The 23489-nt window shown below is 34.6% G+C and overlaps 1 protein-coding gene across 3 annotated transcripts in view; it reads left to right on the top strand.

Moving 5' to 3' along the window:
* The window catches only part of TRAPPC10 (trafficking protein particle complex subunit 10), a 41699-nt gene that overhangs the window by 2031 nt on the left and 16179 nt on the right, over positions 1–23489 (top strand). For all 3 annotated transcript variants that reach the window (XM_085297927.1, XM_085297928.1, XM_085297929.1), the window contains exons 2-13: positions 8781–8862; positions 9570–9705; positions 10792–10988; positions 12657–12852; positions 14002–14113; positions 15142–15389; positions 17220–17366; positions 18308–18422; positions 19616–19692; positions 20252–20343; positions 21200–21340; positions 23366–23478. In XM_085297927.1, coding sequence (XP_085154053.1) covers positions 8781–8862; positions 9570–9705; positions 10792–10988; positions 12657–12852; positions 14002–14113; positions 15142–15389; positions 17220–17366; positions 18308–18422; positions 19616–19692; positions 20252–20343; positions 21200–21340; positions 23366–23478 — 1656 coding nt within the window. The remainder of the gene's footprint in view (positions 1–8780; positions 8863–9569; positions 9706–10791; positions 10989–12656; positions 12853–14001; positions 14114–15141; positions 15390–17219; positions 17367–18307; positions 18423–19615; positions 19693–20251; positions 20344–21199; positions 21341–23365; positions 23479–23489) is intronic.

Here is a 23489-nt window from a genome sequence, read left to right as displayed (position 1 = left end):
GGACTCTGGCCTCTTAGTGCCAGGAGATGCTCACGATTCCAGACATTAAATTTCCTGGGGTTTTGCTCAAGCCCAATTATCTGATGTTAAAAATAATTATTGACTTCATATAGTGAGTGTACTTTGTGATTAGAAAAGGTTTTGGAATCCTTACAGTATGATAAGTATGTGATAGTATGATAGCACATACCTACAAATATGAGGTGGGGGTATGAGGTGAACATTATGTGTCATTTGTATGCCTCATTACTGGACTAAAAAAATCATTTTCTGAGACTATGAATAAGCATGACAGTAGTATCCTCATTGATGGGGATTGGACTGAGACAACTGAATTCGTAGTATAAAGCTTACTGAGCAGAAGAGATGACTTTTCTGTTGAATATAGTAATGGTGACTTGCTGCTACTCCTTCCCCCCTCAACGAGAAGTTCTGCTTTTAATGGTGGCAATGCATTTTGCTTTAACTTCCTTTCTCCTTTATCCAGAGAAGAGGAATATTTAGAGGCCATGAAATTTCAAAGAAATACATTCCATAAGATTATGACTTTTATTTGAGGGAAAACTTTTCTGATAATTTTACAGCAGGTGATTTATGAACAGTTGAAGCTTGGTCTTCTAGGAGGACAGTTGTTGGTTCAATATTGATTTCTTGGAAACTGTGTTCAAAACCACAATGTTAGAAGCGACTTGACAAATACAGCTTGGCTTTTGTTCTGTTGTCCTGGTCTCAAGTGGTCTGGGATGACTGTCCCACCTAGAAGGTGTGTATGAGGGGAAAACCAGAATTGCAAGGCAAGACCAGTTTTTCACTACGTGAAAGAAGGGTGAAGGTCAAGTGAGGCTGTACCTCAAATTATAAGTATTTCCTTTTACTTCTAGTTTCAGGCTTGCTTCTGTTAAGCAAGAATTTAAATCATGATATACTCTTCTTAACTGTTAGTTATTCTTATTAATTGATTTTGTTTTAATGAAATTTGTTTTCAACATCGTATCTGAATGAAGTTCTGCAAACGAATGTTTTTATTGTATGTTGTAACTCATGAACTTTAAATAAATTTGAGAATACTCTGAAAACAGTGCTTCTGTTTAGGATAAAAGTGGTAAAGAAAATTATACTTCCAAAACTATGAGTTAGTTTATATTGTAAAAGTAATTATTTGCTGTATTGGTAAGATCCTGAATTCAGCATTATTTTTTCCTTAATGTTGATAATTCTGTTACAAAATATATGCTTCTTTATATGTACTTGAGTATGTTTGCAAGTGAACTTCCTTTATAGACTTTCACAGATGTACTTTGTGCTTAACGTGGAGATGTATTTGATTTTAGAACAATTGTCTCTTTCTGGATAGGTGAGTGGGTTCTGGTCCACTGGTATGCTCAAAAGTTTAGAATTGGGCTTCTAATCTCCTACGCTTTAGGAGTAGGAGGAGGGTGAGACTTTTAAGGTGCTAATGCATTTCCTTGTTCCTATTTAGGATTGGAGAGTTTGTATCATGCTTCTATAATTCACTTCCATTCTGATACAGATTTTTATAAGGCTAGTGTATCTAGACACCTGCTATTTCACAGTTATAAAAATTTATCCTTAACAGAACTGTAGCTCTCTGGACAAAATGCAGCAAATGTTGGAGTAAGTCTGCAAAACAATTTAAGAAGGAATTCAAGCTGTTTTCTGAAGTTGAAATGTCAAGGGGAGTGTAGGTAGGATAATGTAGATACCTATTCTCTGCCTCTGGAATGCAAGATGAAGAACAGAAATCTTAAGCTTGTCAGATTAGTAATGTACTTGCAATTTACCTTGGAGCTTTTTTACCTCATTTTTTTTGTTAGTATTTTCTGGAAAAAAAATGTTAATAATACCTTAAAGATAAAATCCTTGCAAGATGGGATGATTGCTCAGAAACTCTAAAAAGGAGAAAACTAAAAGTTATTTTCAGCTATCAGCTGTAAAATTTATATTTAGAGTTTTTTTTTTTCTTTGTAAAGGGAATCTATTCTTCTGTTCTTTCCACCTATAATATGCTTCTGTAGACTTTAAAGACCAGGACTGATACTTTGTAGATCCAGTTTTCTATGGTGAAATACAACAAAAGTATTTTTCCTGGTGTTTAAGAATGGCAGACTGTCTGTATATATACACCAGTATTGCTGTATTAACTACTTGAATTCAATCTTTAAGTTTTCCCCGTATGTACTGGCTTGGAACTATAGAAATAAAAATGGCAGCCTCCATACAGCTTGTATATATGATTCCAATTGTGAATGCAATTTTTGTCACTGCATTCTTCTCATGTAGGTACTGTAATAAAATAATTTTGGCCTAGAGCTTTTTATATAGGTTTTTTAGCTTTATATTTATGATGTCTGTATTATTGGCAAAAATGTAGCTTTAATAAAAAGTTTAGATTAATAGATTTCAGTTAGGTAAGCTGCATAAACAAAAACACATAGAGAAATTTTCTTTGGACATACTGGATTTTGTAATTGTTAAAAAGTCATATGCTTGCAAAAAGATGCAGTTCCTTTATCTTTCCTTCCTTTTCTCAGTATGGCAGTACCCTATGTAGTACTAAGTCATTCTTGTCAGTTAGGTCTGAATTCCATGATGACTCCTTTCCAAGTTAGCTAGAAATTTTATATTGTCAGTCTTTACTACATTGCAGACTCAATGAAGAGCCTCACTGTTCAGCTGTGGTTATGTTTACTCTGACTTGTTACATTTGGAAGTCTTATTTCAAGTTGGTATCAATTTATCTTCATTGCTGCTAGAACTTGTATGTTTACTAAGCAATTTGAGTCAGTCTGAGCTTTCCTTTTGCTGTAGAAATACTACTTTTTAGCATCATTAATAGTTTTTGTTGAAGAGGCAAGCTGAGCAATTGCATCAGAAGATCAGATGTCATGAACTTGGGTAGTTTCTCTAGAATGTTGAGCTGACAGCAAATGCTGAGCTTTTAAACACAGCGTTGCTTCTTTTTCATGAATTATATTTGAAACTTAATGTTTCAAAGGCTTTCTGAAATTGTATGAATGAATGTTTCTTGCAAATACCTATCAGCAAAGGGTTTGGATTAGTGTGTCCTTACCTGGTTGGCTTGCATTTAAGTTATTAGCTCTATCTTTATCCATGCAAAGAGCAGATTGAAGACTTGGATGATCCTGCTAAATGAAGTAATTTAATAGGCTCTTCAGAGCTTCCCTACCAAATTACTCTTTTGCAATTATTTTCATGTAGTGCTTAAAACTTCCATGTCAGTTTGTAGTATCTGCTTATATGTTGTGTGTGACTGTGTGTATTTGTTCTCACTGTCAGTACTCTGTCCAAGTAGAAAGAAATTTGTGTATTCCTTAATTTGTCTCTTGGTGGAGAGAATAGAGTGTGCCGCTTTCATCCAGTCCTTGTTGGGAAGGTGCTGTGACATAGCAGAAGCAAAGCCATCAGCAAAATCATTTGTAGGCCTGGGAATGGAAACTCTTTGCCGATATCTATAAAATAAGATTATTTTATATAAACAGAAAAGATTAATACAGTTAAAGGGGAGGTAGGAAGAGTTTTATGTCCTTTTTGCAGGGAAAATAAATGTTTGCCGTTAGGCATCCTGTTCTAGTCCTAGAAGAGCTTGATTCAAGGTTCTGTTATTAGTAGACAGAGGTAATAAAAGATGTACCAGACAAGAAGTGACATTTAGCCCAAGTGATTTGAATGGTTTGCAGCTAATAAGACCCTTACCAAAAAAAAAAAAAAAAAACCACCACTCCTCCACTTTCTCCCCCCCAAACCCTGTATCATATACATGTGTATTTTCCCTGTTCTTAAACAGGACTTGTCTGCCCTGTAGGTCACTTGCATTTTCTAGTTGATTCAGTATTATTCTGTATGTACGTACCTGATTACATATCTTGTAAGAAGGAGAAATATGTTCTTGTTAGTGTCAACTCTTGATTTCTAGATTAAATGATGTAGCAGTAAGTAAGAATTTAAAGCTCTACTAAGGATTTTTCTTCTGCAGTCTTCTGTTTCAATTTTTAGACCTTTTTTGAAAATGAACCAAGGGGGAGGAGGGAACCTAAAAAAAACATTCCTTCCAAAGCCTCAGGTGAATCTGCTTACAATAAGCTAGTGAATTTTAAAAAGCATTCATAGCAGAACTTTTTACCAGTGGAAGAATAAGTGGCATTGGAAAAGGTAGCCTTGAATGATATTTGGGAATAAAGTTAAAGTAAGCCTTTGCCAAAGTATAGTCTTGGACTGAGCTTGTTTGGAAGTGTTTGGAGCCTTTTATCTCAGCCTACAGGATTTGTTGTTGTTATCGAAGTAAAATATTTGACTGCTTTAGTCATCTGACATCAGGAGTCTGTTCTCCTTACAGTGCCTGTATAGTTAGTGGGTTGGAACAGTTCCTTCCAAAGGAAGATATTAAGTTGTGGGATATTCAGATACTGCAGTGACAAAGCCTATACACATCTAAATTTCTAGAAGATTAGAAAAAATAATGTATTTCTTAGGATTTTGGTGGTTTTTAGGCATGTATCAAATTTAAAAAGTGCCAATATTTTAGTATGCTTTTTGTCAGACATCTATCACAAAGTGGATGCTTGTTCTTGAGAATCCTGGCAAGATTGTCATTATGGTCCTCACATCATTCCCATATGGATGTCCAGCAGAACAGGTGTACTGGACTGGTGTGGAGAGAAGGGCGGATGCTTGCTTTGACTCTGTCAGCCAGAACATCGGGGGAAAGATAAAAGAGGAAGAATGGGAAAAAAGGAAAAGGTTGGGCCAGTAGCATATGGTTTTAATGGACAGTCACCTGGTCTGCAGTGATATTGACTAGGCTGCTCACTCGCTTTGTGTTGTGCTATAACCTAAACTATGAGTACTTTGGTACTAATAAAATAGACATTAGTTGCCCATTTCACTTCTTGGCTTAACATTTAAAAAAATTTTCCATGGGATAGGCTCTATAGAGATGCAGCCTACCCCCAGCAATACATTTGGACATTCTTTACTCAATTTATGTAATGAATTTTTATCGCCAGGTTCACAATTGAGACTCATGTGGGTAAGTTGTTCCCCTTTTGCCTGACCTGGCCATATTAATGTTTTGGATATGAATTTGATGGATATCAAGTGTTTGAAGGCCATGTAAGTGTTTTTAAATTATGTTGTCTGACTCGTTTTTAAAAAAGGATTATGATAAAACCCTTTAAGGGTTTGTTAGGCTTTCTCTGATTTCTGGACAGATACCTATTTGTCTTGATTTATGTTTGTGAAATACTTTGATATGTAGTGAAGGGCATGCCTTCTGAACCTTAATACGGAAGAAAGACAAGAATCCTGCCCGCTCTCTACTTTCTTCCCTTTCTCCAGAAGTGTTTAAGTTATATCATTTGAGTATTATTGCTTTCTATTATGTACTTAGTTGAATTAAGGATTAACACTTCGCTTTACTTGCAGTAATTCTGTAAGTGATGCTACTCCAAGTATGGGATAATTCTGTGCTTTCTTATCTCATGTGTGTGCCCATACCCATATGGGGAATGGATGGATTGATATACAGCTGCAAAAGCTGAGATGGTTATTTGTAATCTAGAGGCTATGGATTGTAGTTTTTTTTATTTAAACAAAAAAAAAAAAAAAGAAAGAAAAAGAAAAGGCTTCTTGTCTTTAGTCATGAAAGGATTCCAAAATTACTTTTCTGTCTCATTTATACACATCTTCCCTCCTTATCAACAATATCTGATCTTCCTTTATACTTTGGCTAGGAGTGACTTTCTTCCATTCGTGAAAATTCTTAAAGTGAGGGCTGAGTGTTGAGACTCATCCAATGAAGTGAACTTGCTGTGATGAAATGGTGCTTAGGAATCCTGCCACATTGTTGCTTAGTTTATTAAGAAAGAATAAAAACTTGTGGAGCAATTCTCAGTTTTCTGCAGGCTTTTGGATTTGCTGTAAGTTTGAATTCCAGGAATAGTTGTGTTTTCATAACATTCCCTCCAAAATTCAGTTACATGCAAAGAAAATTTTTACACTTTCACATTACTAACTAGTCTTGCTCATATTTGTCCTGTGTCAATACTTTGTTAATTTTATCTAGTGATGACTTCATTTTAAATGCTCTTTGAGGTGAGTTCGCTCAAATTTGCTGATTACGGAAGATACAGGGTCCAGTTGAGCAGAACTTGAGATGTTATAATCCTTTAGTGCTTATAGTATTTTATAGAAGTATTTGTTCTCTTTTTCTCTAGTTTTTGAGGATGGTCTTGCCTTGACCATAAGACATGTTCTTTTGTGTATTTTATATGCCATCAAAGCCAATGAAGGCGGCGGGGGGGAACCCTAACTTTTTAAAACTGATTTAATTTTTCTTAAACTGATAATATGTTTTGGTTGTCTGTAATAGCAGGATAGTTAAATGGCATTGTTTAGTAGTTCTTCTGTATTCTGAATTATTTTTTTTCCTCTCAAGATGTTGAGATTTTTTTGTGGGGGGGGGGGGCAGGGGCACCTATTGGCCTTTTAGGGATAGTCTGGAAGGAGTACTTTTGTTATCCTCCAGAGGCAAAATATATAACTGCTTCTTTAGTTCAGGTTCCAAGCTTCCTGGATTCACGTTTGAGTGTGGTCAGCCTGCTGTTGCTAAACCACTGAGCTGTATTTCACTTTCTGTGGGCAGTAATGAGTTGCAGATCAATAGACTGTTCTCCATGGCCTAGCTCAGTGAGATAGTGTAACCTGATGTGAGATAACATTAACAATATGATTAACATTTGTTTCACTATTTATTTTAGGCATTTGTTTATAGTCTTTAGATTGTTTTGTGGTACACTTAATGTGGAGTAGGATACAGGTGAAGACTGAAGAATAAAATGTTTGTTCTGTACCTTTCTGGAGACTTAAGGCTGAAGCACTAATAGAGTAGTTCTTAGCTATTTTAGGAAAGTGTATCACTGAATAACAGCTTTGGTGTTCAGAGGCTAAAAAAAATTGGCTTTGTTTATTGTAGCTTTTAAACACAGATTTTTTTTAATTGATTATGCAGCGATAATTGTGCTGATGGCTACTGATCAAAATAGTGTAAGCAAGAAGTTTGGGAAAAGGTGAATGGACTTGAAAAGGGGTTTCCAAAACAAATAAGATTTCCTAAACTACTGCACAAGTAGTTCCTGGCTCTGTGCCATGATACATGATTGTGTGATGGGAGGGAGAAGAAGGAATTTCAGGTACCTCTCCAGCCCTAGTGCCCTGTTTCACAGAAAGAGCATCTCTCTATTCAGGTTGAGCTATACAATAGAGAATGATTACAAAAGGAAGCAGAAGGAAAAATATCAGGAAATAGCAGAATTGCTTGTATGCCTGTTTAAAATCTTAACTGGAAAATGTAACTTTTCAGCTCAAGAGATCATCAGAAGGAGAAGGCGAAGTGGAGAGCGTGCAGCCTCTGTAAGAGGAAATAAAAGATTTTTATTAATTTGTGGTCTGAGGTAGAAGAGAATGCAGCCAGCCAAAGATGAAAAAGGCAGTGAAGATGAGGTTTGGGGAAGAAAGCAATAGCCCTGATAACTTCAGGGCAATGTGCAGATGAGAGATTAATGATAAGTGATACTGCTGAACTAATATGGGTCAGATCATTACTCCAGCTTTAGACAGGGTACATGACATCACTTGAGCCCTGAAATATGTTCAGTGGAAAACATGTTTCTGACCTTAGTCCTTTCTTATTTAGATAGGTGTGTTTGCCAGTAGTCAAATGCCATCTCTTCCCCCTTTAAGAAATGTGAAAGGCTATTTGGGCATTATACATTGGCTGGGGTATTGAACTAGTCTGCTTGTTTTCAAATATGTCTAACAAAGCGCCTTATTTCTGCATCTACTGTCTCTTTGCTCAGAGATACTAATTTCAGTCAGAAGTTGGAAGACTTATTTTGAACCTCTCTCTCATGTTTTTCACACTAAAGAATGGAATTTAAGGGATGATATTGGTAGATATTCATATTATTTCTTTTTTATACATAGTTACTCTAGTGGTGTTCAGATTTAATGCAATTGCTCACAACCTGTGAATAGTCTCAGTGCTTGAGCGTGCTACAAAGCTAAGTGATTAAAGTCTATCTGGATCTGTTGCTACATCTGTATAGGGCCAGCTCAAGGGAACCTGCATAATGTTAATGAACCTGAGCTTTCTGAAAGCAGCAAGCACAGGCCTGCAGTAGATGGGAAACCACTTTGTATTTTCAGCAGCCCCAAAATAGTAGAGAGGGGGGAGAGGAGTAGTTGAACCTAGTAAGGCTATTTATTTATTTATTTATGCTAATTTTCCAATGGTAGGCATAACTACCAAAAGATGTGAACCACTGTCTAATTATCCTGTTTTTTTGAAGGCTAAAATCTTGAGGTCTTTAAATGTATTGTGTTTAGCTACTGCCTCTGGTCGAAGAGTAATTTGTTTTTTTAAGCATTGGACCAGCTATATGGGTGATATTCTGTCTTTCTAAGAGTGCAAGTTTTCTTGTTGGTTTATGGATTATGTAGTAATGTGGAAAATTGTAATAGGAATTTTAAAACAGTATATTATATATCTTGTTAGCGTTGGATTGTGTGAGCATGTGACTTAAAAAAAAAAAAAAAAGAAAAAAAGAAAAGCAGCGCTTGGTGCTAAACTTTGGCTTCCGTGTAGTGTACAAAATAACATTTTGTTTATTGAAATAAACTATAGTATAATTTATTAATATTCTATGTAATTTGTATAATAAATTAATGTCTTTAACTCTTAGGTGCTGGAGATCAGAATTTATTTACTTCCCTATATCCTACGCTTTCTCAGCAGCTTCCAAGAGAACCTATGGAATGGAGGAGGTAAATTGTATTTTTCTTCCATAATACTCGATATATGTTACTAGAGCTGGAACAGTGGGTATTTGTGGTGCCCTGTGAAGTTTTTACCATAAATTGAGTTGAATATGGCAACTTAGTTGAGGAAAGAAGTCCTTAGTTAGTCATGGTAATCAGTTTGGTACACTTGAGGACAATTTCCACATTTAAGCTATGCTGAACTTCACTTAAAGAAAAGTTGGGGGTTTGTTTGTCTATTTTGGTATATGGGTGCTTGTGCTTCAGGCAGCCATGCTCTGAAAGTAACAGGCTGTTTTTTATGAGAATACAGACAGAATTTAAATAGATACAACTTCCTACAAAAAGTTTAGTGTGATACATTTTTCTGGTGGAAAAACTGTTTTAGGATTTTTTTTTTTTTTTTTTTTTTTTTTTTTTTTTTTTTTTTTTTTTTTGGAATTTATACTTTTGGAGGGCCTAGAGATGTAGAACTTTCTTTTAATTAAAGTTGAAATATGGTAGAGGTTCTGAGCAAGAATAGGACCTAGAAGCTTTCAAGTGTTATCTAATTTTAGTTAACTTTCTGTAAGTCAGGTGACAGTCAATAAGCATAGTTAGTGCATTTCCAGTGCCAGAATATTTCAGTTTATTATTCACTAAAATTCATTTTCGTTCTTGTGTTCTGCTACATAAATGTCCCATTCACTAACTGCACTTTTAAAATTCTTCAGGTCTTATGGCCGTGCTCCGAAGATGATTCATCTAGAATCTAACTTTGTTCAATTTAAAGAGGAGCTACTACCCAAAGAGGGGAATAAGGCTCTCTTGACCTTTCCCTTTCTTCATATTTATTGGACAGAATGTTGTGTAAGTATTAGGAAAACATAATGAAAAACAGAGGATTCAGATTTAAAAATGAAATTGTTTTGACTTTCTACTTGTCCTCTGTGGTATTTTCCATTTGCTTTTCACGCTTATTTGAACAATCAAGTCCGTGTTGCGTAAACATTACATACTTAACATATTGGAAATTTTGTCAGATGAGTACTTCTTACCATAAGTGGTATCTGTTTGTAATGGTGCCTGACACTGAAAGGACATGCTTTTGAATAACCAACCTTCAGTGATTTGGCACAAAAAATCCCAAGATCTAACAGCGCCACTGCAGTAATGCAGCACATGTGCTTCATGGTATGAAAATGTGACCGGATTATTTCAGTTATGATCTGTTGAGAAGTTAAACCTAAATATATGTATTTTTTAATTTGTCCTCTATATGCAGCTGGTGTTAGTACAAGTTAGCAATCTAAACTAGGCAAGATTTGAAATGTCTTAATCCTGTTTATCTGCAGTTCACTGCTTAGTGGTTGTCTTCTGTTATGAATTAGTTATACAATCAAAGGACAAAAGTGTCATCTCTGACCAATCAAAGCTATTGAGAACAGCCTAAAGAGTGTTCTGAATTGAACTATTAAAAAAAAAAAAATCCTGAAAGCCACAAAAGCGCCAAGCAATAAGAAAGTCTTGTGTGGAGTTTTTTGGTTGTAATAACTTTAAATAGTTTAAGATTTCAGCAGTGTTAGAAAGCTGAAATGTCACAGTTCTGTTACATTGTGAGAACAGAATAATTAAACTTTCTAATTTCAAACTGTGTTATGTTGTGAAGATTAAAAATGTATAAAATAAGAGTTAAAAGTTTAAAAATCTTAATTTCAGTAATCTAAAGAATTATAGTTTTCCAAATTCTAAAATATATATGCTATTAACCAAAATACTAGGAATAAAAGAAACTGAAAGACTATAACCTTACCATACTTGTATTTTTTTGATTTCTCATTTTCACTAATTCCATTTGATATTCCTCTATATTTTTCTTCCGTTAGAACAAAATTTACCTTTTGAAATTGTTCAGAGTATCTGTTTGCTTTGATGATTCATCACTTCTTATCCCAGGACACGGAAGTGTATAAAGCTACAGTCAAGGATGACATCACCAAGTGGCAGAATGTTCTCAAAGCCCACAGCTCAGTGGACTGGCTAATTGTAGTAGTTGAGAGTGATGCCAAGAAAAAGAACAAAACAAATATCCTTCCCAGAACATCTATAGTAGATAAAATAAGAAATGACTTCTGTAACAAACAAAGTGACAGGTAAGGATTCTTTTACTTGCAAATACTTTAACCTGTGACTAGCTTGCTAATTAAAAATTCAGTTTCCTGTATAACAGAATCCTAGGTTATTTAAGGACCTTTCATTCCAGCATTCAAACTGATGGTACCATTAAGTCTGCTTAAATATACTTTGGAGAATGTAGACACAAGCAATTAAAGGAAATTTTTATTTTCAGTTGCTCTTGGAATAGTGGCTGCTTTGAATGTGTTTCAAAAATATTTCGAGCATACTGAAACCTCCTTCTGGTTAAGAGACAGAGTCAAGGCAGAAAACATAGTAACAATCTGTTTTTAGGACTTTGTATGTTTCGGTGCTTTTAAAAATATTACCAGAATTACAGGTAGTTGGAATGAAGTAGGAGGGAAATATGAAACCAGTAAGGCCTTATTTTTTTACCAGTCTGCTTTCTACCTCTTATTCAATCAGCTTTGCACTACAGAGTAATTGCTTCAAATCCAGAGTCTTCATCTATTTTTACTGTAAGGAAAATAATGAACATATGAAACTATTCCTGTTTCTATTAGAAGCCAGTGGAATACACAAATCTTAATCTGAAACTAACTCTAATACATAGTGTATTTCTTCTTCCAGAACGTTGCACAGGATGTGTTCTACATTGTTTTTCTTTTTCCCTTTTTTTATTTCAAAAATTAACTTTAAATGGAAGATTTTCTCCATAAGAATGAATGACAGGAGATAAGCATTTGAAATTAAAAGGGTAGATGAAAGCACTTGTACTCTCGTGAAAGTTGACAGTGACTGGCAAGTCATCATGTTAGAACATGTAAATTGGTAGCACTTGTTTTGTATATAGACAATGTTGTTATATTACAGTATTATTTTGGCAAATAGTTTGGACAATGCTTTTTCAATTTGCTTTGATTTCTAACTGATTGGCTTCATTTAAACATTTTGCAATAGAATAAGGTGATTTTTCTAACTAGAAATATTTTTGCCTGGATGAGAGATTGTCTTGTCTTTAGAGATGTTTATTCGTTGTTTTTTTTTGAGAGGGAGGGAGTAGAAAAACAAAGCAAGAAAAATATTCTAAGTAAGCTTTTGTTTGTGAATTGATGTGATCTGTGAAGGGCTTAATTCAGAAAAGCAGTGGCAGCTCTAGCATATAGGATGTGTAAAGTAAGTTGGCATTTTGCAAGAATAGACTATGAAGAATAATTTTAAATGACGTATGAAAGGTTGACTGTATGTGGTCTAATGGATCTTGATTTCCATCTAGCATAATCTTTGCCAGGAGTAACTATAGTTACTATTCTATTAATTGCATTTCTAAGCAGATTTCTTTCCTTGCATAGTTGCAGCTTTACATGTGTTTAAATAATTGAAATAATATAGTCATTATTTCCTTTAAAAAAGATAAATATTTATAATATCCATTGGGTGGAAAACACTTAAAGCTTCTTTCCATCTGAGTATATTAAGCTCTACTATTTATGGAGAAGAAAAAAGTCACTGACCCTTGTAAGTATGTGCATTGTTTGTTTGTTACCAGTTAATGTTGACTGAAAAATCCAAGTTTTGTCCACTGTGAATACTATCAGATATGCACAGTATTCAAATGTGTATTTATATATGAATTCTATGTTTTATACCCCTCCTAAAAATAATTTTAATTAATCTCTTTACAGATGTGTGGTACTTTCTGACCCTTTGAAAGACTCTTCCCGTTCTCAGGAATCTTGGAATGCCTTCCTGACCAAACTCAGGACATTGCTGCTCATGTCTTTTACCAAAAACTTAGGCAAGTTTGAAGATGACATGAGAACTTTGAGAGAGAAAAGGACTGAGCCAGGCTGGAGCTTCTGCGAGTATTTCATGGTCCAGGTACGAGTCTATTTTTGAAGAACAAAATGCTTGAGTCCTAGTTTGAATTATTGCATTTTTTTGTTGGCTGTCTTTTCTATGTTTTTTTTTTTTTTTTTTTTTTTTTTTTTTTTTTTTTTTTTCTGTTTATTCTTTTGGAGGAAAAAAAATGGACTGGTATGAAAGCAACATTTTTCAGATCTTCCTTGCAGCAGGTTTGTGTTACACTGTAACTCAGTACAGAATCTTTTCAGGCTTATCAATGTTTTATGAACCTAGACTATAGCAAACACAGAGTGTCTATAAAGTGTTTTAGTATTTGCTCTTGAATGTTGGACAAATGTTCTATTACTGTGACTGCACAAAGGTATTCGAATTTGTTATGTAATGTGAGTGAATATTACTGTGCTTTCTTACTTAGATTAATATCAGTATGCCTGGAGACTGTTTTCAGAAAAGCTTCTATTTCTAAGTAATCCTGTGTAGAGCATGTCATTGAATTTCATATTTTTAGCTTGTAAATATGTCTTGTTTTAGCTGATGTAGAAAAAAAGCATGATATTCTTGAGCAATGGAACTGAAAATCTTGATTCTTTTGGATTTGTGTGGTACCTGTACAGTTCATTTCTCCTCACTAGTTCCATCTCATCTTTATGTCTCCTTTGACTTCATGCAGTGCCTATTGCATGTAATATATCCACATCTCTCAATTTTTTTTTTTTTTACCAGCAGCTTTGACTCCTCCCTTCTCTGTGCTTAACTGAACCTTTTATGCTGTAACTGCTGCTCTCACAGTGTAATCAGAAAGAGCAAGTTTTAACTACTATGAAAGATGAGGCTTCAGCAATTTTCTTGAAACTCAGACTTTTAATAGATCTATCAACAGTATCTTGTAGTGATTCGGGATCTGGATATGCAGCAGAAATTAATGGATTTAGATATTTGACTGAAGCTTCCTTTTTGAACTCCTTTGTTAGGAAGATGGTAAATGGAAGATGGAATGAAAGATGCATCAGTTACAATGGCAAATTACCCTATATATGTGAGCACTGGAAGTAGGGGGGGAAATGGAAAAAGTAATTCCTGAATCTCTGGGTGGATGGAGGCAGACTTTAACACAAAACATGACTAATATTTAACATGCTGTTTGTATTACTTGTTTGTCAAAAGGAAGAACTGGCCTTTGTCTTTGAGATGCTGCAGCAATTTGAGGATGCACTAGTGCAGTATGATGAACTGGATGCCTTGTTTTCTCAGTACGTTGTCAACTTTGGGGCTGGTGGTAAGTGTCCTAAAATGGTAAATAAATACTAACTGTAGTAGTTTCTATGCTATACTTCTCCTAAAACAATCTGGTGCTTTGGGTACCATGTATGTGTGAGTAGAAAGATGGTAACTTACAGCTGAGAGGTTCTTAGAGTTTGTGCTACCTCAGGCTCTTGTGTTATGTTGTACGGACTCAGGTGTATATTGGTTATATTCACTTGGAGTTTTGGTTTTTTGCCTCTGAGGCTTAAAAGTAATTTTTAATGAAAACTTGCATTTTATTCTTATTTGAGGGTTACAAATGGAACCCTGAACCTGTAATTACCTAAGCATTGATTTAGCTGGGATATAGTTGCTGTTCTCACAGCTCACTGCTAAGTTATGAAACAGAAAAGTTCTGAGTTTGCTTTAAATTATATGAGAAGTTTCATTCAGTTTCATAGTGATTACCAAATATGTACTTATCTGTACTACGGGAAATTTTATTTAGCTTCAAGAAAAATTACTATGCAAGAAGTATCAAATAATTAGAAACTATTTTACTGAATGAAAAAGGATTGTTGTTTTATATAACAACTTAAGCAAGGTACTTGTTGTGACTATGCTAAAATTCTAGTGCTGGAATAATTGCAACAAAGTATTTGTCCTGTTCGAACCTGAGGCCATTCCTGCAAGTAAGGGCACATCTATCAATAAGGGCTGAATAAGAAATTCTGAAGTAGCTAAAGCTTGTTTTGAGCTTCAGGTAGATTTGATTTCTGAGAAACACATTATAAAGTGGTGGCCACTATACTAATAACAAATATGCAGTTAAGACAAAGTGTACTTGAGATTTGAATGTTCTGAAATTCAGATTTGTACTTAGTTATGGAAGTGAATGATGAGATTTTTTTTGTGTTTTTTTGTGTTTTTTAGTCAAGTCACTAAGCTTATCATATAGATAAGTGATTTAAAGAATAATCCAGCTTCCAACCTCTGAGGGGAGAAAAGAGGCTTTGATTTAAAGCAGTGATTGATTCTTGGATGTTAACTCTGTTTACTTAGATGGTGCAAATTGGCTGACTTTTTTTTGCCAGCCAGTGAGGAGCTGGAATGGATTAATTCTCCGAAAACCAATAGATATGGAGAAGAGAGAGCTAATTCAGAATCAAGAAGCTACTCTACTGGACTTGCGCAGTTACCTATTTTCTCGCCAGTGCACGTTATTAATCTTCCTGCAGAGACCCTGGGAGGTTTCCCAGCGAGCACTGGAGCTCCTTCACAACTGTGTGCAAGAGCTCAAGCTATTAGAAGTGAGTCAGTCCAATATATTCCGTTATTTGTATGATTTTATCCCAATATGACCTAACAAGATTTTGTTAAGTTTACATATTGCTGACTAGAACACACTAAGCATGGCTATGAGATATCAAAATGGTGCTGAAATAACCCTGTTACAATCTGAAACATCTGTTAAAACCGAATGCTTTATCATGTCTTTGGAAAGGAATTTAGAAAAGTCTCATCCCATCTGAAAAATAAATATGTACTTAGAGTGTTCTAGCTTTCACCTGGGAAGTTAACTTCTTATTCTGAGAGTGGTAGGTAATTTGTCTGCTTCTTTCCTGAATTTATTACTGATCTCTTGAAGTTCCAGTAATTTAAATCTATGTACAATATTGTATTGAAGAAAATTAGGACAGGATAATTAATATCTTGAAATAGAGACTGCTAGTAACAAAATGAAGTTCAGAACTATGAAGAGTATCTAAAGTAGTGTTTCTTACTGCCATGTCAGTTGGTCACTGTTTTGACCACCTTTTGTGGTTCCTAATTAGTGATTCCTTTTGGTACCAACTAATGCTCCTCAGTATTTTTCATGTCTCTCTGGCTATCCCATCCTATCAGAATTAAAGGAATAGGCAGAAAAAAGTGACTGCCCTTGGAGCTTTTTGTCTTGCTACGTACCTTCAAGATTTCTTTTTAACACTTTAGTTTCTACTGATGTTTTTAAAATCTTCTAAACAGGCTTTCTAAAGGATGCTCTATTCTAATCTCCCCTATGTATGACCACAGATAAATATTGAAATATATCTTTAAGAACAATATAATGTCCATCAGAATATTTCTGGACTTCGCTTTGTGACTCATGCATGTCCTTAATCCTGTGGGTTTATGGTTCTCTGTTAGTTTTTTGTGCTGTTATTATTATAACTGTTAATTTTTGTCTGCCTGTGTAGTAAGTTCCATGCATTAATGTGCCACATTTAAAACAGAACATCTACTGTAGATTTCTTTAAGTGGCACCTTCATGTGTTTTAAAATGGACTTGAAGAAATTCCCCTACATAAGTGTACACACACACACACACACACGTACTTGTGTGTATATGGATTTAAAGACTTTCATAGTCTTCCCACTTCTCAGACTTTATTTTTGCATTGTTTATGAACAAAATTTTGATACCATTAATTGATTGTGTTCCAAATCTTTAGTTATATGATCTTTATCATGTTTATTGGAGTGTTCTGATGTTAAACTCTCCTCCCTTGTCCTACCATGTCTCATTTGATAATCCCTTCTTCATCTTTGTCACAGTTCTTTAAGTTATCCATGACTGATGTCCTATCCCATTATTGACAAGCTTGTTGTTGTGAAGGACACTTACAATCTTAGACTCATTTCCATCTCTCTCTCTCTCTTTTTTTCTCTCTTTTTTTTTTTTTTTTTTTTTTTTTTTGGTTTTTTTTTTTTTTTTTTTTAGTTAGGTCAGGTGTATCCTTATTAAAATATTACATCTACAGATTTTTTTCTAACTTTACTTTCCTTAGGATTATTTCTGACTTTTTGGAAACTTTCTCAGTACTAGTATCTATTAGTTCTCTCTTCCTTCACTTTCATCTTGATGAGTGTATCAAACCTAATTAGTATGATCACTGTTTAGTTACTTAGCCAATCCTGTTTTATGAACTAATTTATATATATTATTCAGGAGGGAGTGAACAGTTAGCAGTCTCTTAGACCAGCTTATTCTAAGACTATGCAAACATAAGCTATGTTGTATCAAGAAAAATATTTTGACAAAGTATTTTCTGACTGAACTGATGATTATTTCCCAGTTAATGTTATCTGTTCATCTTCAGGTCTCTGTTCCTCCTGGAGCATTGGATTGTTGGGTATTTTTGAGTTGTTTGGAAGTCTTGCAAAGAATAGAAGGCTGCTGTGATAGGGCTCAAATAGATGCCAATGTTTCCCACACAGTTGGTTTATGGAGCTATGCCACTGAGAAGGTGAGCAAAGGATATGTTGCAGTGGTAGCATTATAATTTTGAAGTAGCCCACTTGTTTCTGTGGAACAAATTTTGCAGTTTTTTAGTGAAACTTTAACACATGCCTCTGTATATTATCTTTGCTCTATGTGAGATATCCAAGTTTATATTCCATTTCTCCACAGGCAGACAAGGCCTGGGAATTACTAGAGTATGCCCAGCTCTTTAGAGGAGTGATGGGTAGGATGTTTTATGTCATTAAACTGCATTAAGACAGGGTATATTTCTACTTAGCATCAAGCGTACCAGCTGTGGTCCAGAAAGAGTTTTTATGGCAGCTGTGTGTATTACACAACTTCCACAATGTTAGCTGAGCTGTTCATGTTTTTCAAGAAAGTTTTCATTTGGAATACAATCCTTCAGGTGAATTTGCAAGCTTATCTAGTGTACTGGAGACTGTTTGTATTTCCTGATTAATGGTTTTCAAACTTATGTACTGAAATACAGATGCGGTTTCTAGAAATTTCTTTGGCAGTAACTGCCAAATATCTCAAGCTTTCTATATGTAATATTTATATGGAGAAGTAGAAGGATTTATTCTAATTTAATGTTCTGCATGAAGGTATGTGTGTGTATATTTGCGTATCAGTAACTTACATTATCTCTAATTTAACTCTTAATAAAATTACTTTTCAAGTGAGAACCACATTAACTTTTGAAAGGTTCTCCACCCTCGTTGCAAGAAACAACTTTTAATACACATTTTATATAAGCAGTACAATATGATGTTAGTATTTTCCAAGGAAAAATCTTGGGAAAGTATGTCAGTACACCAGAAAGACCTTACTGCACAGACTTTGTTTTCCTTCATTATTGAAGAACTGAGTTGGGTATGTCAGAAAAAAGGGGTTTTATATTGTTTTCATAGCCTATCAAAACCAAGCATCTGGTTTCTATTTTAGCTAAAATCTCTGGGCTATCTGTGTGGACTTGCATCAGAGAAGGGACCCAATTCAGAAGATCTTAACAGAACTGTCGATCTGTTAGCAGGGTTGGGAGCAGAACGCCCTGAAACAGGTACTGCCAGGAATGTGTGCGTTCTTTCTAATAAATGACATTATCTTAAGTGCCTGGTGTATAAATACATCAGTGGGGATAATACAATTCTGTGGATAGCTTTATATACGTAGGGGTACCTGGAAAGTTTAAAAGCAAACAAAAAACCCCAAAAACTCGTAAGAGAGACAGCGTGTGTCCAGTGCTTGGAGAAGCTACCAATGTCTCTTTTCTACTGTTGCAAGTATAAGTTTTTTCCAATAATGCTGTATTTGCCAGCATTGAGGTAAAAAGTCTTGAAGAATACTATTTTTTGATACTATGTTTTTAATACTCGTCTGAAAGTATTAAAACTAAAACTATTTGGAAGGGAACTGGAGGATCCTTAATCTGATGCAAATAGATAATCTGCAACTAGAACTACAAAGCGATATTACTTGAGTGGCTGAACAGTCCAGTTTATTTACTGGTTCTAGGCTTTTATGTCACACTCAAAGCTGTTTCTGAGAGGAAGAAACTTTTGGTTGTTCAATACAGTAGAACAATCAGCATCTTTGAAATACTAGCTTACGAACTGACTTCTACAATAGCACGATATGTGAATTTTAATTCAGGGCTATATTTATTGTATATTTGTTTAAAATGTAGGCTTTTTTTCTTTTAGAAACATTGGCACATATTTGGATGATAAGGATTTTTAAATTGAGTGAATTTCTCCAGGAAAAAATCTGATCTTGCTAACCATTTTCCATTGAAAAGCACAGTTAAATGTAGTAAAGTGTCTTTAAAGCATGGTAAGCAGTTGTAGCGGGTTGTGAGAACATAACCCTTGCTGAATATGGTAGAGTATTTCAATACAATTGTGTGTGTTGGTAGGTGAAACTGGTGATGCAATGAATGTTGTGAAATGCTATGGGGAGAAGTTTGTATAGCTTCTGTATGCCTGCTTGTCTTTAGCCTGCTGTGCTGAATGTGTCACACACACACACCCCCACCCACCCCTCCAAAAAAAAAAAAAAGTCTATCTTCATCTTATTTTAGAATATAGGAAAGAAACTCATCTGTCTTTAAGTGTTGATGATGTTTCCCACATAAGATGAGTTTTAGGTTATACTCTGCTACTAAATCCACTAAAATGAAAAGGGAGGGTGGGTAAAATAGAAATGTATTTGTGACATTTCTTGTTTTTTTTTTTTTTTTTTTCTCCCCTAAAGCCAACACTTCACAGAGCCCATATAAGAAACTTAAAGAGGCCTTATCATCTGTAGAAGCTTTTGAAAAACACTACTTAGTAAGTATAGTTTGGGGATATGTTTACCTTAGATTGATTAGGACCGAATTTTCCAAACCCGAGAAGTTAATATTAAAAGAATAAATTTTTATCTTGGTATCCAAAGCTATTGCTTGCTTAATGTCTGAATGCACCAAATTCGATTTGCTGTGTGACTGGAACCCTATATTAAGCCTCGAATTTGACATTTCTGGATTTACTTTAGTATTTACCATTACAGGGCTGGAGATTATTATCTCTAAGTGTGTATATACAATTACTAAAAAAAGATGATGTTTTGGTAACCCTATTTTGCCATTTCAAGCTTTTAACAAGCTTTTTCATTTACTATTTATAATATAGGTACGGGATGATGACCAACTATATAAAAAGCAAAGCTGACCTGTTGCAAACTTTTCAAAAGCTTGTGTTCGAGTGGGGATGAAATCTAAAAAGTGACTCATTCTGGTCATTTTGCTGCAATAACTTAGTTACTGGTTGTTGTTTTTTGTGTGTGAAATACTGTATAACTACTAAAAATACATAACTAACTTACAGTTATTTCTTTTCTTTTAAACAGGATCTGTCCCATGCCACCATTGAAATGTACACAAACATTGGAAGAATTCGCTCAGCTAAGCTTGTTGGAAAGGACTTGGCAGAGTTTTATATGTAAATGAATCTTTCAAATGTCTTAAATGTATTAGTTTTGAGAAGTTTGTCTGTAAACTGTGAGGAAAATAAACTATATTTTAAAAGGAATTCTTAACAGTATTTTTGTGAAAATGTATCCTAAGCTTCAGGCTGTTTTACACTGGAAAATTAGAATACCAGCAGTGTTTTGGTATCAAATCATAATTCTCACCTCATAATTTAGTGCTCTTTAAGCATCCTATGTTTTTCAGTTTGATCCTTCCTTCCACTGGGAAGAAGAGAGTAATGAAGGGGGAGAGTGGGAGGGGTAGCTTTGTATTTATTGTAAGGTGCTATATAATGTGATTTCTGACTCTTACAGCATATCAGTTTATATATACACGTATGTGTGTTTGTGTATGTATATATATGCATGTTTTTTGAAGCTACTCAGGTTCCTATTTGAGGTCATTGTTGCAAAATTATTTGTGCATTTCCCCCACTGTGAAAGTTATGGTGATTTTTTTTTTTTCAATTGCTCATTTCCGAAGATCTTTTCGGTGTTTAACTTTACTGTTGAATTCAGTTGAAATGCATTCAAAATGCATTTGTGTGAGGTAGACTCACCTCAGTTGCTTTAATTTGTGGTAGATCTGTATATCAAGTCTTTCACTGATATGGTGTATTTAGCCTAATTGCCATCCTACTTAAATGAATCATGTAAAGACTGGCCAAGTTGTTATCTGTTACAAGCAAAATGAGTAGCAAAACGGTTCACTGGGTTTTGTTCTGTATTCTTATGTGGTTTTACTGTTTCATCACCTTAAAAATATGTAGAAAGTTTTCATGGCCACAAAGGTTCTTATATCACTCTCTTATTTCTTTCTTTTTAAAGGAGGAAGAGAGGTCCACAGAAAGCAGAGGTCTATCTTCAAGGAGCACTGAAAACTTACCTTACTGAGGGCTGGGCATTACTTGTCACACATACGAGAAAACAGTTAGCAGAATGTCAGAAACAGCTTGGGCAAATAGAAAAGTATCCTCTAAAAGACAGAGCCAGAAAATCAAGACTGAAGAAAATGATACTACTACTACTTTTCTGACATATATTTAGTTTTTATTTAAGAGTAGAGACTGTCAAACATAAGACAGCTAGCTAGTTCTAGTTTTTGTTGTTGCTGTTCATTTGGAGAGAGTTGTTTGGTTTTTGTAGTGTTGTTAGGGTGGATTTTCTTGGTTTTTAAACGCATTGTTCACTTCAACCTTTTTACAGGTGGTAGGTGCTCTCCAATTTTAAATACACCTCGACTTTAGAGAGAGCAGGTGTGATGTGGGTAATGTTAAGTTTTTCATTAGCTCAGAAAATAAGATTTTTGTTTCTGTTTGCGTTTACTTATTACATAAGTTTGTAGTGATAATTTTTCCCCTTTTGGTTAATATGGCATTTATTTTTTGCGTATATCAAGGGGCTTAATTTCTGAGCTTTCTTTCTGTAACTACTGCTACCGTTTTTGTGTATGTGACCTGGCAAGGACTCTTCTGGCATTCATAAGGATAACGTTTTCCAGGAGTTAAAACATATGCTTGGAAGATGAAAATCTTGTGGGTTTTTTCATTTATTTCTGTCTTTGATCTCTTTTTTGTGTGTGGGAGTTTAAGTTGTATAAAAGCTCTTTGCTCAGTTTTCCATCCTCAAATGATATCATATACATGTGCTCTGTATGAATGCATGCCGATGCGTGGTAGTTTGTGTGTGTGATTTGGCCCACTCCTAAAGTTTGGCAGACTTCAAATTCTTCACTTTATTCTCTGCATTATTTTCACACAAAAACCTCTGTCAACTATAAATGTATATATATATGTTTTTTTAATATTAAATCTGTGTTGCTGGGCTCTTGCTTAAAAAAAAAAGAGGACTATCTACTAACTGGCCTTAGGTACTGCATTGCATTCATTGTGGCATCAGAAGCAGGTGCAACTTCAGTTCTGCTTTTCATGTTAGCCTAATATGTTGTTGCTTAAATTTAGCAGCTAGCTTAAGAAATGTGGTTCTAATCTGAACTGTATGTTGAGTGCAGGATATTGCATGTTATGCAAAACTGGCAAATTTTGATATTTCTTGAAAGCAGTAGTCTTTTTTTCCTCCTCAATATCATTAATTCTGTAGCTTTAAATGACATTCCTCTAGGTGTTTCAACTTGGGATGGTCAGCTTAACAAAGAATGCTTTCTGCAGGGCAGTTCTTCTGTAAATTGCACAGAAGAATTCAACTTTTTTTATTGGTTCTTCTGGCTAAAGGAAATTGTAGATTTTTCTTTGCTTGAAAGCTCGCATTTTAGTCTCTTCTAAGTGACAGTATAGAGATCATACTGTAACTGGACATAAGTTGAATGTTGTGGGTTTTTTTGTTTTAGTTTTAAACAATAGACTTAAGCATTTTAAATATGTCTTCTTAAAAATTCTTACACTAAAAATTCTAAGCACTCTTAAATTTTTCTGCTTCAGTACTTATGTTCTTAGAAATTCTGAGCCAGTAGTATTGTAGTCTTAACTAAATATTTAAATGAGCATTATATCCTCAGCACTCAAGAGTATGAAGAATGCCTTATGATTTAGTTATGGTAAATGGTACTCTAACAGCTTGCAGATTCCCAGAAAAGTGATAGGGCACACCAGTAAATTAGAATGTAATCACATACTAGAGTTACTTAATTTTAAATGTTGGATAGTCTAGTGTAACACATTGGGGTTTGACTTACATGTTAGGATGTGTATCTGATGTCAAATAATGAATTTTCAATACTTGGTAACTTTTTAGATAATATATATTAAAATTGCTTGGGTTAAAAATATCTATTTTAGAAGGTCTACTGAAAAGTGAAAATTTTGCGGTATTCTCAAATGATAGTAAATCTCTCGTTGTTTCTTTCCAAATGGAAAATTCTGCTGGTGATAAAAGCAGATCTTGTATCAGATTAGAAAATCAGTGCTTGAGTCTGATTTTCAGTCACATTCAGAAAATGTTTTATGTTTCTACCTCATGTTTCCTTAACTTTATTAGTTATCTTCAAACGAGCAGCCTTTTAGCCAGTGATAATCACTTAACAGAAGATGAACGCAAACGTTTCTGCCAAGAAATTCTAGATTTTGCCAATCAGCAAGCAGAGAGTCAAGGTGAGTCTGGC

Source organism: Rhea americana, unplaced genomic scaffold (genome assembly GCF_003343005.1).
Source record: "Rhea americana isolate MKP2758 unplaced genomic scaffold, rheAme1 scaffold_132, whole genome shotgun sequence".
Taxonomy (NCBI): Eukaryota; Metazoa; Chordata; class Aves; order Rheiformes; family Rheidae; genus Rhea; species Rhea americana.
This window is presented reverse-complemented; position numbering and strand designations above follow the sequence as displayed.